Source organism: Suillus discolor (assembly GCF_016758755.1).
Source record: "Suillus discolor strain FC423 chromosome Unknown F5147scaffold_7, whole genome shotgun sequence".
In the NCBI taxonomy this organism is placed as follows: Eukaryota; Fungi; Basidiomycota; class Agaricomycetes; order Boletales; family Suillaceae; genus Suillus; species Suillus discolor.
In genome coordinates, this window is record NW_024541254.1 from 724,335 (window position 1) to 739,057 (window position 14,723).

At 48.0% G+C, this 14,723-nt stretch overlaps 5 protein-coding genes across 5 annotated transcripts; 1 reads left to right on the plus strand and 4 right to left on the minus strand.

The window, feature by feature from the left end:
- Positions 1-400: 400 nt before the first annotated feature.
- On the plus strand, positions 401-2,427 carry F5147DRAFT_386490 (regulator of chromosome condensation 1/beta-lactamase-inhibitor protein II). The gene is made up of 3 exons (XM_041429536.1): positions 401-1,090; positions 1,145-1,375; positions 1,432-2,427. Exons 1-3 carry the CDS (start codon positions 503-505, stop codon positions 2,293-2,295), a joined length of 1,683 nt encoding a protein of 560 aa, XP_041297353.1. The 5' UTR covers positions 401-502; the 3' UTR covers positions 2,296-2,427.
- F5147DRAFT_818078 (uncharacterized protein) lies at positions 2,412-4,378 on the minus strand (the record flags this gene model as incomplete). Its single annotated transcript, XM_041443601.1, has 6 exons — positions 2,412-2,810; positions 2,867-2,961; positions 3,024-3,204; positions 3,265-3,531; positions 3,653-3,833; positions 4,359-4,378. 6 exons carry the CDS (start codon positions 4,376-4,378, stop codon positions 2,529-2,531), a joined length of 1,026 nt encoding a protein of 341 aa, XP_041297354.1. The 3' UTR covers positions 2,412-2,528.
- A 2,819-nt stretch (positions 4,379-7,197) lies between these two features.
- Positions 7,198-8,193, minus strand: F5147DRAFT_555444 (uncharacterized protein; the record flags this gene model as incomplete). Its single annotated transcript, XM_041430496.1, has 4 exons — positions 7,198-7,400; positions 7,448-7,527; positions 7,582-7,916; positions 7,972-8,193. Coding segments are annotated over 4 exons (840 nt in total), but the record flags the coding sequence as incomplete, so codon positions are not given.
- Positions 8,194-8,943: 750 nt separating this feature from the next.
- On the minus strand, positions 8,944-11,225 carry F5147DRAFT_386548 (uncharacterized protein). Its single transcript, XM_041429537.1, has 7 exons — positions 10,750-11,225; positions 10,567-10,671; positions 9,980-10,506; positions 9,599-9,926; positions 9,400-9,540; positions 9,113-9,350; positions 8,944-9,065 (listed from the first exon to the last, which is right to left on the minus strand). Exons 1-7 carry the CDS (start codon positions 11,128-11,130, stop codon positions 9,022-9,024), a joined length of 1,764 nt encoding a protein of 587 aa, XP_041297356.1. The 5' UTR covers positions 11,131-11,225; the 3' UTR covers positions 8,944-9,021.
- On the minus strand, positions 11,207-14,722 carry F5147DRAFT_675550 (uncharacterized protein). Its single transcript, XM_041435922.1, has 14 exons — positions 14,363-14,722; positions 13,835-14,313; positions 13,718-13,779; positions 13,574-13,668; positions 13,283-13,524; positions 13,142-13,234; positions 12,953-13,089; positions 12,814-12,895; positions 12,487-12,755; positions 12,308-12,427; positions 12,148-12,257; positions 11,809-12,093; positions 11,605-11,756; positions 11,207-11,550 (listed from the first exon to the last, which is right to left on the minus strand). Exons 1-14 carry the CDS (start codon positions 14,641-14,643, stop codon positions 11,420-11,422), a joined length of 2,538 nt encoding a protein of 845 aa, XP_041297357.1. The 5' UTR covers positions 14,644-14,722; the 3' UTR covers positions 11,207-11,419.
- Between the last annotated feature and the right edge of the window lies 1 nt (position 14,723).

The following is a 14,723-nucleotide window of genomic DNA, read 5'->3' on the forward strand; positions in this document are numbered from 1 at the left end:
ATGCCGCTGCACTAAGATCTCCGAACTGGCAGCTTCGCGCCTGGAAATTCCGATCTCCGCTCGGCTTTGCTGTAGGCAACCACAATTTAATGGCAACCATTCTGGTAACGTCTTCACCGCTGCTTGTTATGCCTAATCTCACTCCTGCTCATTCTGACTACAAAGGACACTTCTACCTGTAGTATAATATATTTTTCGCCTCTTTGGACTGCAACTGTCACGAAGCTGCCAAGCCCGAGCCAAAGTCAGAACAAACATTCCAGCGCCACTACCGCGTCAGATTCACGTGATGACTAATTTTACTGTTGAAAAGCCTAGCCCATTACATACTAATCCACGGAGTCGCTGTGGACTCGGACCTTGTCCACTCGCTTCCATCCTGACCACCACGACCACGGCCACCTCTATTGTCCACCTGTGGCACTTTAATCGCCACAAGCCCAGATATTTAATCTTGCATATACCCTCACGATTTACATATCCTTAGCTATCTGTAATTCCAATGTCCAACCCACCTCTCCGTAGATCTGCTCGTGCAGCCTCACAGAAACCTGAGGAACCCAAAGCAGCAGCTCTCAAGGCCGCTGTTGCAAAGACGACGGCACCTAAAGCCGAAAAATCAACTCGGCCCGTTGCCCGCACACCCAGTCGCTCTAAGAAGCGCGCTGCCACCCCGGAAGCGTCGCCGCCGCCCACCAAGCGCTCTCGGGCCAAGGCGGGCATATCCGATGCAGAGGATGCTAAAAAGGTCGCTAACAAGAAAGCCCCAGCCACGACTGTGCCCAAAAAAGTTACCAAGCAACCAACTGTAAACGGTCTCACGCCTGTTCATGAGTCGAAACCCCATTTCAACCCTTTGCCTACGGCTAATGACCACCCTCGACCTGCTCAGCAACTCTTTGTTTGGGGGGCAGGGAACTTTGGTCAGTTTGGATGGGGTGCCGACCAACTCGGGGAATTTGCTGTTCCCAAGCGCAATACCTGCTTCGAGAAAAAGATGGAAGAAGGTGCCTTCGGCGGGCAAGGCGCTGGCCTCGAGGCCATTGCTGCAGGTGGTCTCCATACCTTATTCATTGATGAGAAAGGAACTGTGAGTTCAATTTCCGTGCCCTTGTCTACTTCCGTTGACATAACATTTGATCAGGTGTGGTCGTGCGGTGTGAATGATGACGCAGCACTAGGACGTGTCACCAAGGATGTTCCAGATCCAGATAATCCTGGAAAGTTTATCCACGTTGACGAGCTTACTGCTGTCCCTTATCCTCTTCAATCGCTTGTTGATGAGGGATTCCGCGCTGTCAGGATTGCTGCTGGCGATAGTATTTCCGCCGCTATCAGCGATAATGGCGAACTTCGAGTATGGGGTTCTTTCCGTGTGGGTGCCCAATTTCATCTGTTCACACATTTTCTAAGTTAAGCTTTGTTTATCAGGCTGCAGAAGGCTCTCTGGGCTTCTCTGGCGACGTGCGACTAGAATTCCTTCCCAAAGCGATACTAGATTTGCCCACAAAAGCAGGCGATGCTGAGAAGGCCGTCTCTGTTGTGTCAGGCAACAACCATCTTCTCGTACTAACTACGCATGGCAACATCTATGCGTGGGGTGCTGGAGAGCAGGGCCAGCTCGGTCGCAAAATTCTCGAACGTCGTAAGATCCATGGCACCGTCCCTGAAAAAATCACCCTTGGTACCCGCCACAACCGTGCAGTATTGGTTGGCGCAGGAAACTATCACTCGTTCGCCATCGACGAAGAGGGTGACGTCTGGGGTTGGGGCTTGAATACGATGGGACAGACAGGCACCGGCGTCGCAGAACCAAAATCGATGTCCGACGAAGTGCGATCACCAAGAATCATTCGGTCGCTGTGCCAGAGGACCCTCGGCGAATCAATCGTGCAGATCATAGGTGGTGAACATCACACACTTTTCCTGACTTCATTTGGCAAGGTGTATGCGTGCGGTCGGTGTGACGGTGGCCAGCTCGGTATCAGCGACGAGGTTGCGGAATATACTTCACGCAAGAACCCTGATTTCGTGCCAGAACCTATGTTGGTTCCATTCCCAGACCCGGACGACCCTATCGTGTTCATTTCGGCCGGCACACACAACAACATGGCTATTTCCCAAGCAGGTGCGCTGTACGCATGGGGAGAAGAGTCTCAAGGAGAGTTGGGTGTCAACGAAAAGGAGGCCAAGACCCCAACGGTGGTGGTGCGCAGGGATGGCGGCGCATGGAAGGCAGTGAGTGTTGCCTGCGGTGGCCAGCACACTCTTGGGATGTTCAGAAAGAAGACCTAGCATGACTTGGCTGCCATACGGGTAACAATTATCGATTGCACCATCTTGCATTTCACCCACTTCATCGCGTACACACATACTCTTATCCATGAACTGTGGACCGAACGATGCTTTCTTGCATGCATACTCGGTCATCTAGACATCACCTGCATACGAATCGTAATGTATGTCGTTGCCTGCACTATAAATAATATACGATACTTGACCATCAGAATTTCGTGTCTGAGTGTATTTCATGAGTAAGTAGCTGCCAAACGTCCTACAATGTATTGCTCCGTAGTAAGCGGAGGATATCTGCTTGGATTGGATGTGCTCGTGCAAGTGGGCAAACTCTCGATGATGGCGTCAAAATTCGGGTTGCAGAAGAATGCAATTGACTGCCGTGCGGGCGTCATGCCTTCGGTAGCGTTGATCTTCATTGCAGGCGGGGCAACTACACGATGGAGAGTTGAACGGAGAACATCGTTACTCCAACGCGCCAAAAGGTCCCCAGCGTTGACGACAATTGTTCCAGGCTATCGAGATAGAGGGTTAAAAACTTGAAGAGTAAGTTGAGTGGAAGAAAACGAACAATGGGTGAAGCAGGTTGATAATGCTTAGTGTGAGGGTTCTGGACCTCTAAACCGCCAATGGAATCCTGGAACAAGAGTGTCAAAGTTCCGTAATCTAAGAGACAAAGCAAGTCAAATTCGACGACTCGGAGTGTCGCTAAAAAGGAACAGACCCACCTGTATGAGAAGCAGCCCTGGCTTGACCGTCGCCTAAAAGTAAAGAGGTTCGAATAGGAGGATAGGACAAAAGCCGTAAGTTATGGTCCTGACGATTGATCTTATTGTCGAAGAAATCCTCAGGAAGGTCAAGACCCAACGCAATCGATTTCATGACCATAGTGTGCACTTCGTGGCAAGTCTACGGTCACAGAGACCCAGGATCAAATGATTATGCGTGCATATTTCTGCGTGCACGTACCTGGAAAAAGTGGAGCATCGTCTGCTTAAATCCAGGTACTTCAGTTTCCTGAGGCCACTTATTACTGAACGTAGGATGATTTTCACGTCCGATTTCCATAGATTCCTTGGTGTCTGGAGCCTTTGCGCGTAATAAAGCGATCTCGGCCGCATCCATTGAAGTGGTGACACGCTCACGGCCCACTTGAACATAGCCACGGTTAGCCTTAGGGTCGTCCCATGCCAGCCTTGCCTTGGTCTCTTCGGGTAATCGGAAGAATTCTGCACTCTGAATACACAATCAGTTATGAATGTTTGAACGTCTATCCTATTATAAAATGCGAATACTAGCCTTCTGGAATACGCGGTTGACCGTCTCAGGTTCAATCACATGGCCTGTTAGGATACACGAAGCCAACTTCTTTGAATCCGTTTACAATGTCATCCGCGATGCGACGCTTCTCAGCCAGAGAGGTGGCTTGTTTATAAGCTGCAAAGTCAATGAGGGGTATCCTGAAAGTTGAATCCGAGCGAACATCCTGTACGTTGCTAGGTTGAGTATTACATCTAAGACTGAAATGTAACCAACCTCTGCAAGTGTACTACTGTATCTACTAGGTGTGGCGATGAAATGTGGGCGGGCTGCACGGAACACGACTTGGCGTATAAACGGTCTTAGGACAAGCATTTGATTGGCGGATATTAGTTGTACTGGCACGAAGGTGACGAAATACCTAGACACAGGTATGAGTGGATGCCGGATGGACGCACCCTCCAAGTCTTAAGTTGTCTCGGGAGCAATCGGGGTGCTATTTACGGTAAGTAAAGAACGACGCAGAGGCAACTTCAAATTAGCTACGTTGTGACCGGTACCCTTGTACTACTAGAAGTGGAGCTAAGCAACGTGTCAATAGTATTGTGGGCCCATATGCATGTGGTAGGGTAGAGTGGCAAGTACTGGCACAGGCCATGGCGCAGATGGTAGAACCATTTGCCTTGGACTAGAGACGGAAGTATTAGAAGCATTCATCTCCTATTTGCGCATGTTTTTTGCTCCGTGTCTCTACTCCTTTTGCAAAATATTGTGCTGCTAATTTATTTGCTAACTATACTTACTCTTGTTCTTTCACCACCATGGCTTCTGCCTGCGACGTCATTCAACGGATTTCAGTCGCTGACGCTGGAGAAAGCCGTACTTGACCTGCGCACAGGTTTGTTCGTACATTGCCAGTTATACACTGCACTTTCAAGAGTACGATTCGCCGAGACATTCGAGTGCTATCTCCAAGAGAAGAAGAGGAAAACGCAACAGCAAACAGAGTGTACAGACATCTCTTATTATAATTCACGATAGAAAAACGTCCGAAGGTGAACGGAACGCTTGTAGTATGAAGTACCAATGAAAACCGCCCAGAATCCTAATTTTTGGCAAAGAACATGCATCTACAGTATTTCCATCGTCTTGAAGTACGTCCATAAAGTCTCGAACAGAAGCTACATCTTTGACCTGCGCAATGATATCACGATCCGACGCAATCCTCTTGTATTCTCCGCCGTGCTAGCAAAAATGTGCCAAAAGGCCGCCCAAGGCGAACAAGCAACCGCAATGCTCGCGATTCGAGATCATCCACCTCCTGTTTTACAAGAGATCGGCTAGGTGAGTCGTCTGACGGAGACGAAGGCGGCGTGCAATAATCCCCTTCGCTCTCCGAATTGTCTTGCAGATCTGCAAAGTCTGGTAGCTCTAGGAGAGACCGATCCCAGGGACGGACAAACATGAAGCTTTGTTGAGTGGGCATTGACTACGAGAACTGAACAATCGCCTCTTTGGTGGTGATCAGCAGGTCGCGAGGCCTGTCTGCCTTGACTTCATATCGAGTCTCCTGGGATGGACCATAGCTCAGACTGATGTCTGTGACATGGAAGGTGATGCAGGGCAGATGAATTCTGCGGTTCGCGAAACGAGCAGCACTCGTGTTACCAAGCCACTCGTAAAGTTTCGAAGCCAAATCCACCGCCACGGGAGGATGACCGACCTGCTCCCAGGCTGTTGTATTCCATTCGCATATGGTAGGATCGCCCCTACTTCCGCATGTGAGAAGGCGTGTACCATCGGGCGTCCACACAAGTGAGAGGTTGGATTTTGTGCGAGCCTTGAAGTATGTGACGCGTTCCCTTGAGCTCGAATTGTAAATTTTGATATCCTCATCTGTTGCAATGGCGAATATTGAACGCAGCGGGCACAACTACTAAGATACCAGATTGAATTTCCTTGCAACAGCTGCCAGATTTTTGTATTCCACAGCTTCGTCGTCTTGTCATCTGAACATCCAGTAGTCAGCATTGTTCCATCAGGAGAAAAATCCAGCGAGTAGATCCAACCGGAGCGGACTGCGAACAATTCGCCAGTTTCTCCGTACCAGACGATGACCAATATGTCTCTATCACCACTTGCTATCAATTGCCCATCTCGTGATACTGCCAATGCCTGCACCTCTTTGCGATGCCCCTTCATCTCCTTCAATACAACACCTGTCTTCAAGTCCCATAACCGAAGCGTCTTGTCCCACGAGCCTGTAACCATCCGTCGTTTATCGGGGGAAACTGCGACTGCCCTTGCGCAGTCTTCATGACCTTTAAACTCTCGCAGGCGTGTAGTGGTTGGGATGACGTTCGACAGCTTACTGGGAGTTGATGGTATTGAGCACGATCGAGGCTGACTTTGGAGGGGATATTGTGTCTTTCTCTGCAGAGGTGCGTGTATTGTGCGTTTTATGGTACTTTGCTGCGTCAACATGCCTTGTTTCAACAGACGCCTAGGACACTTAAGGCTGTTCGCCTCCACACGGCATCCATCATTGTAATGATGCACCCTACTGTCATACTCGCTGTCCTCGACGGTATGCCCTCCCGGCACCTCTGTAGTGCATACACGTGTCTCACTTTTGTAAACCATAAGCTCCCAGGTGTGAGCTCCCCTATCCCTCATTACCTTTCAATGGCTTTTGGTGTCGCCATAGGCCCGTAGCACTTTAATGACGATTTTCGCACGGATCTAAATGATTGCGTTGCGCCACAATTTTTTTACATTGAGAAACTGATACAGTTGTACAACATCCAGTGTTTCCCCCGGCAAAAGAAACAAAACCAAGGAGTTAAAACTTAACTCCAGTTCATCAATTTAGATCATCCACCCACTTGTCCATATTGGGGAACCTAAGCTCATCAAAAAGAATCTTGCTATCGGATATCCAAGCCTTTGTCTGCATCTGGCCCCTTGACTACCCAACGACTCGGATCATCGCACTAGCCCAACTGGATGATTGCGCGATCTTGGCATCAGCACTTTCTATTACTCCTGTCGCCTTGTCTTATGTGAAGGATTCAATGCTAGAAGACGATTTCGGGATTGCTTCAATTGGAAACCTGTTATCATTACATAGTACTAGTAGCAACATCATGGTAGGGCTATAACATAAGGAAAACGAAAATTCCATCCTCATGCAACCTCCACGGATGGGAATGCGATCAATTCATTCAGGCTGCAGCCCACATCCAGATTGCGGCATGCTGTTAAAATCATACAACTTGCTTTTGCAGTCAACTGGCTGACGCAATCATACATCGGTATGCATCGGAAGGACATTGAAGGAGATGCGCACCACAAGGACCTATAGCTAGAGTTTTCTTTTACTTCAACGAAGAGTCTGTCGATATAACTTTAGTGAAGATCCAAAGCTAGAGGAGATTTAGGCAAACCGTATCTCTCCGAGTCAATTTTTCCGAATTCATCATCAGTCGAATCTTGACGGCCAGATTTTGCCGGAAGTTGATAGATTGTATGTAATTCGTCGTGGGTCACAATGGTACCCCGAGTGGCAAAATGCATTACGCTTTCTTTCAAGCCAGATTTTTCGACATCCGCAGCTGGTTTGGCATCCGATCGAGCGATCTGTCTGTTAACTGTGCCCGCCCAGACTGTTGCGAACACGACACCGACAACTGCAATTGATGTGTTTGTCAGGATTATTTGATTGATGACCACTGGGTTAACTTCGGAGTAAATGACAATGATCTGGGCGACCGAAAAGAGCGCCGGAATGACGAAGTTTGAAAGCGCGATCCAAAATAGCGTCCTCAGTCTCATTCTAAACGAAACTTGAACGGAATAAGTTGAAATCTATGAGGATGCAATTAATATTTACGCTTGGCATTGCCCGTGGTGGAGCCATCGTTATTTTTCCGCTTTGACCAAAGTGTCCAGAGGAATACAGAGGACGCATATCTGAGAGATATTTTATATGAGCTCCAATAAAAAGATGAGGGACATCCACTTCACATATTATCCACTAGCTGCGCGAACCACTCGATCTTGAGATACGGAGCTGCTACCCACAGGGCTGCCAAAGTTGCTTCTGCATTGAATCCTTTAGCCGCTTTTGTTAGAGCTGCTGTAAAAAGAGATAGATTGATAACACGGGCAACTTTGAGTAGGACGGGCAGTGAAACCAACGTCACGAAGCGTTGCCATGTGAGGTATCTTGGCGGATAAACGGAACAAATGCGAAAGAGTAGGATGGTATCAACAAGGATACTTTGGACCGCTCCAAGAAAGCCCATGATTATGTCATAGGAAACAGGGTATGGATGTGTCGGTGATAACATAGTATTAACCTATCCGGAGATGTTAATTTCCAACATTAGCAAAGGGACTTTTAAAATTACTTACAGCTCTACTGTCCCCCATTATGCCGACAGAGAATGCCAGGCACACATTCAAAATGTTGAGGATAAATATGGGCTGTCTCCGTGAATGCTCGTTCGAGAAGTAGAACATTGCAATGAGGAGGGGTACGAGTATGACCGTAAATGTATGCCCAATCATGATGTCGATCAGTGCAGGTTGGATTGCCGCAAGATAATTGAGACCAGGGGGAGGGGGAACTGACATCGTGATACAAACACCCTTGACCCAGGGAAGATAAATACCTAGACGCTTGCTTCTGGAGGTAAAAGTATAGTTCTTATAACACTAGCAGACCTAAGCACTGCAATGTAGCAGGGGAGCTTGATGGCAACGAAAAAAATCTTTCAATTGGTAATTATGTGTGTTCAAGTGGGGCCGCGACGATGGCATTCTTGGCATTGTATGATGAAAAACTGCCGAACCCAATTGAGAGTCGTTATACAATACAGCCTTAACCATAACGTCTTTCTTCTGATGTAGTTTGCCTAGGGAGACTAAGCCTTAACCGTCTATCGTCAGAGAACATGTCAGACGAACCTCTAAGGATCTGAGGCATGATTGTACAGCAATCTAATTGCAACACAAGCACTGGATACTATGAATGTTGTGCATGTTTTGTGGACTGAATTTCTCCTACCATAGCTAAAGATCGCATAAATAATATTGGTATCAATGAGCCAAAATGGGTAACACATTGATTGCATATCAAGGCTTACATGTGCTGTTTGGCCTGGATTGCGGCTGCCGCATACATGCACATCAATTATATTCACACTCCGATCTTCCGAGTAGAGCCACGCTGTGCACGCTCAGGAGAATCAATCAGGTGATTAACAGTTCCACCAATCGTCGGAGTTTGCATAGAGTGGCACGATAAGCTGTAAAGCGTTGTTGATCCTGACACTCATGATGCTCGTTCTCCGCCTGTTGTCAGGTCGAACTTGAAGTTGTTCCCAATCATCAAGAGATAGGACCTGAGCCGGAGCCTGTGATTTTCGTACAGGATACAGCAATAATATCATGTCGCCGCCCTCAATAAGTCTCCCATACTACATCTGGTACCATCTCCCTCATAACTGCGCAACACATCAGAACTACACTATCGAAAACGAATGTAACTCACGTTTCCAATGGTCAAGCGCTTCTCCTTCCTGCCATGTGTTCAACGTGTTATGCGCATCAGTCAGAACGAACTTTTCTTCCATAGTCGACCAGATAGAGCTGTCGCCAAATTGGGCGTGATTAATTTCCCGTTTGTCAAGACTGGATAGAATGTGACGGCGAAGATATGAGTGAAGATAGTCCTCTTCGACTGCAGATCGGAATGTGAGTGGTGTTGGAGATGGGGTACAAAAGAAGACCTATCGCGTGATCATCAGACTTTGTCAAAGCTCCAATAAGGGAACTCACAATATTGACGAAATGTGAGTGAAAATGCTCCAGGGAGATGGGCTCAACATGGTCATGGAAGGCTCTGCATTGCCCAAATGCTCGCAGCAAAGTGACGAGTATTGCTTGTGATGAGTCGGATGCAAGTTTTCCAGCAAAGTTCTGTCCGAATGACACAAGATAAGTGATATGGGCAAACACAATGTCTGAAACTGCTTACCACTGCGACGACGCCTTCTGGACTTAGGATAGTCTTGAGATCATTCCAAAACTCGATGGAGAAGAGATGTTCAGGTACTCCCCCTCCAGAGAAGCAATCATGGACAACAACATCATACTTGATTGCGGAGGGGTCCTCAGCTTCTACCATAGCTCTCCTGCTTCTGACCCACCCTCTCGCATCCTGCAAAAACACATTATTGTTACCAGGATCTGATAGGCCAAAATACTGGCGTGCAGCATCGTACACAGCAGGATCGATTTCGACAATAGTTGTTGTTATGCCATGTTGGGCAAACGCATTTGCTGAGATCCCGGTGCCAAGACCGCTGTACGTCAAAGTCGTCACTCCTTCCGGGCATCAAACAAGGTCGCCACCTACATTATGAGCGCATCATTACACTCTCCCTTCCTTCCCTGCGGAGTACTATTGACAAGCCGCACTGCCTCCTGAAGAACGAATGCGCTGTAGATCGAATCTCCTAAAGGAGTACCATATTGGTCGGTCAGCGGAGGAAAACTGTCGAGTGTGGTCACCAAGTCCCCGATCCATACACCTCCCAGTAACGAGTGAGATGCTCGAAGGTAACGGATAGAGTGAAGAGGAGTCGAGCCCATGTCGGCCGGAGGTAAGATCTCGCCAACCACTACTACACCAGTCTTGGACTGGGTTGAATTCAGGATACGGAGCGGATATGTTGGACTGTTGTATGGTGTAACAATGGAATTTACGAGCGTCGGGGATCGGAGAGCTGGATTAAGATTTAAAAGCACAGTCAAGACTAGGGGGATCGCACTCAAGGCCACCGTGAATCGAGTGTTTCGGGCATTCGGATGAGTGTTACGTCTGCCCACATCGACTTTAATCCCACCGTACACGGCAAGACATACACATCCCAATGCAATGAACTAGATGAATGAATGTGTTAATTGAAAGATGTTACAGCTACAATTGCAGCTATTACGCACAATAACATTGTTCAAGGCATCTACCGATAATGCACTGAACACTAGCATTAATAGTGGACGAAGCTGTAGTGCATTAGCGGCGAGTACTATGAGGGCCAAAGTAGGCTAAAAAGTAGTAAACTGGATGTTAGTCTAAGGTACATGCGCAACAGTTCTTCCCGGTACAGGCCAGGTGAAACTCACATCAACGCTCATCGCCAAAGACACTGAGAAGTACACAACGGGAGCCAATACAAGGGCATGGGTGACGAGAGGACTGTAAATGGGATCCTTGAACCTAGCAGCATGAACACTGATCCAATAAGAGGTGTGAGGTGCTAGAAGAAGTAGACAGCTGAGAATCAAGAGGATTCTTGAACTCGAAAGATTTGGGGTAATAATGGCAAACGCTGTGCTCGTGTGTACGACATAACCAAGGTATTTTAGAGTCGGAACACTGGCAAACAGCGGGATGATCGAATTTTCGTAGGCAGTCGTAAACAAAGAAAGCGCGACGCTCACGGCAAGTATGGAAAGAGAACTTTTCGTGCTCGTCCAAGTTGCCGACTCAGAGTTGGTAGACATATTCAAGTGTAAGGCAGACTTGGCCTTGCGACACACGCTAGGCCTGGTTCACGGTGGAGCACGCGTGGCAGTTGTGGGCAAAACATGATATTACCTGTCACACGTCGCAGAGTTACCGGCAAATGCTAATCCACGGATTCTCATAGTAGCGACTTTATACAAGTGCTAGTTCAAACAGTTGTTAATATGCTCTAATGAACACAAGGGTCGAGGGAGTTTGCAGAATATCACAGATCCTATGCCTGGTCATATGGTACATAGGACTCGGATTTCTGATGATGATCTATATTCACAAGCGAATAATCTCAAGAAGGTCATCAATCAGCACTTTCAATCTCCCCGCTTCGTAGGCAGCAGCGGTTGCATTTTTGTCCATGGTAAGTGCCTCAGTGATCCCTGGGAGAGTGGTGGCGCCATAGCCTTCCAATGATAGGCTCAACCTTCGTTACAGGTGAAAAAGAGCATGACACTCACCTGACCACTTGCCAGGAGCTACGCCCAAGTGCTTGTACCACTCACGGTCTTTAATCCCGTCCTTCGATATGAAACTACGTTCAAAGGCGATCAATCGCTTATTCACGGCTTGCACACGTTGAATAGCTTTGACAAGGTGTTGACTGGGTGGTCTGAAGGAATTGCCTGTAAGCTGTTGTCCACCGAAAATGCGAAGACACTCGCCTATAGGAGTGTTCCCTCTCCATGTCTTCGTGTTTGTCTTTCGATTCGCACTGATGCTTTCCAAATACCTTCTTGAGTTTGCAGCTAGCCTTGTGAATCTTGCGACGGATCTTGTGGCAGATAGCATGCTTCTTTTTGAGTTGCTTAAGGATCTTACGGAGTTTAAGCTCCGCCTTGGTCTTTGCAGAGTCTAGCTCTAAACTGGCACCCTGCAAAGTGTGAAGGGAGTCTCGGAGAGGAGACAGATCAACGTCATAGGAGCCATCGGCTGCAATAGAAGTAACCCTGAAGGTTCCCAATCAACTATAAATCACCTGTAGGGAAGCCAGTGGTGCATACTTGTCGAGGTATGATTCCAACTCAATGGAGTAATGGGTAGTGTTGAACGGTAAAATAATGTCGCCAGATAGACGAAGCACTTGTAGGCCAGTATGTTTGGCAATAGCAACCTGTGAATATGAAGCTCATGTGAGCTGGTAGGAAGCCAAGTAGTACTCACATGACGAGAGAAACCAGGATCACCGTATAGCTCTTGCCAATACTGAGAGTCAAAAATCGAGTGGTAGTGATACACGGGATCGTGTAGCGTCGAGGTGAATCCATTGTCAGTACTCGGCACCTGATATCATTGGTCAGGTGTAAGCTGCGGAAAACATACTTCGCTATTCATTTACTTACACCATGGTATTGCAAGAAGACGGTATAATCACTCCCGGATCCCAACGGACTCACTCCAATACTATCAGCTGTCAAACGTTTATTTTGATGCATAGCAGCAATTTCAGCATTCGTATGCTGGCCGAAAAGCGTTCCAGAATCTCCGCGAGCATCCCAAAGGCTTCGTTCCTCAGAAGTAGGGTGGGGAATCTGCTCCGCCGTTTCACGAAGGAGATGCGCAAGCAAGGGAGATCCTGAAGCCTTGAAACGGGAGCCTGATGCAGAAGTATCTGAACATGAAGGTTGAGCTTAAGTCCACAATGAACGTTGCAAACTAGTCCTTCATACCCATGTTAACGTAAGCCACGACATGGTTCTTGATCCACTCCGAGAAATCTTCGCCCCATTCTGTGCTGCCAATTAACCCAAACTACGTAGATGACTTGTTTGAGTATGGTAAAATCGGCGGATTGAAAGACGGTCTCACCTCTTCGCCATCCCAGCTTGTAATAAGAATCGTCCTCAAGGGCTTCCATCCTTCCTTTAATAGGACCCCAAAGCCGCGAATTACCTCTGAAAGAGACACAGTGCCTGAGATTGGATCACTGGCTCCTGTGACCCAAGCTAGAAAATATCAATATTTGCACAGGCATCACAAATGTCCGTAATTACTCACAATCTCGGTGGGCACCTATCACAACCACCTCGCTCTTGACGTGGCCAGGAATAACACCCATCACGTTCCAGATGGGGGTAACCTTTTCATCCACTGTGAAAAGGTGAGGGTCTAGTGATGGGAAATTGGATGTAGTCTTACCGTTGTTCACAAGACGAACAGTTGGGCCTTCGTGGCCGTCCTCCAAGTGTTTCAGAAGGACTTCGGCATTGGCCCAAGAAATTGGCAAACTCGGGATGGTCGGTTTGCTTCCTCCTTCAACTCTCGTGCTATTTTCATACGAGGGGTACCCAGGGGTTGAGGGATCTCCGGGATATAGCGACAAGAATTGCACGGAACCGCGTTGCACAGAGGTTGGGTTGCGTGCAGGCCCGTGTGGGTAGCTGTGCAGCAACTCAGAGATATAGCTCTCAAGTACGAAATCAGACGCACGGGACATATCCATTTTCAACTGTCACTGTGCCATCGTCATGAGGGTCTGAGTAAACCAGAACAGCGGCAGCACCAAGCTCCTGAGCTCGTTTGATCTTCGAAGTTATTTTAGTCAAAATATCAATAAGACTCATGCAGGTGTACCTTTAGACCCCTGAAGTTACCACCGTAGCGAGTGAGGACGATCTTTCCGCTGAAGTCAACACCTTTTTGGTGTAGAGCATCAAAAGCTAACTCTTCACAACGCAGAGAATTACGGACCGGCTTCTACGAGCGCGTCGAAATCCCGTTGTCTTCCATAGTGTGCATGAATCAGCTTCCCTTCAGCCTGCCCCCCTCTGCTAATGCCATGCCACGTCGGGACGGCATTCGCGGACTTGAAGGCGTAAGGATCAGTTTCATCAGCGACCTCTTCGAGCTGAGCAGACCAAACGGGGTTCCCGTCATCTCCTAAAATCTCCAGGCTACGATCCAAAGGGCTGTTCAGGATAGGGTAATAAATGTCAACCCAAGCCTTTGGTTCGTCAAGGGATGAAATTGATAACGTTGCCTCGCGAGATTCACGGGAACCGGCTGAGTATAGTGGGATGTCGGAAGATGAGCGATCAATTTGAAGTTCTTCCTGTAGGTGCGCAAGGAAATATTTCGCAGTGTCAAAATCACCTTCGCTCCCGGCCATATGGGGCTTGTCCGCATACACTCGGGACGTGGTAATGGCACTGTCTGCATCTGGTACAGACCTGGGTAAAGTTAGATTCTTCCACAAGAATTTGGGAAAGCAGTACGTACAAGAACAGTTGCTCCGCTTTCTTGCCTCTCAGAGCACTACCTTTCTTTGGAGCATGGCGCATCAGTGCATTCAGCATCCCATAATCTTGTCCCTCGTGTCCATGATGGCGAGGACGCTTAACGTCACTCAAAAAATGGACTGTGAACATAAAAGTGAGTAAGAGAGCAAGACGACGCCCCCATTTCTTGTAGGGAGAGGTAACAGCTGGTCGGTGTGTAACGGGAACTGGAATGGCCCATTGCGCTGATGTATCGTCGACGTGGAAGGACTTCTCATCCATGACAGATGTGGAGTCCCTGCTTTTACAAGGGTTCAAGGACGTTCACGATAAGACGTGGTGAGAGAGGGTGAGAGCGACTT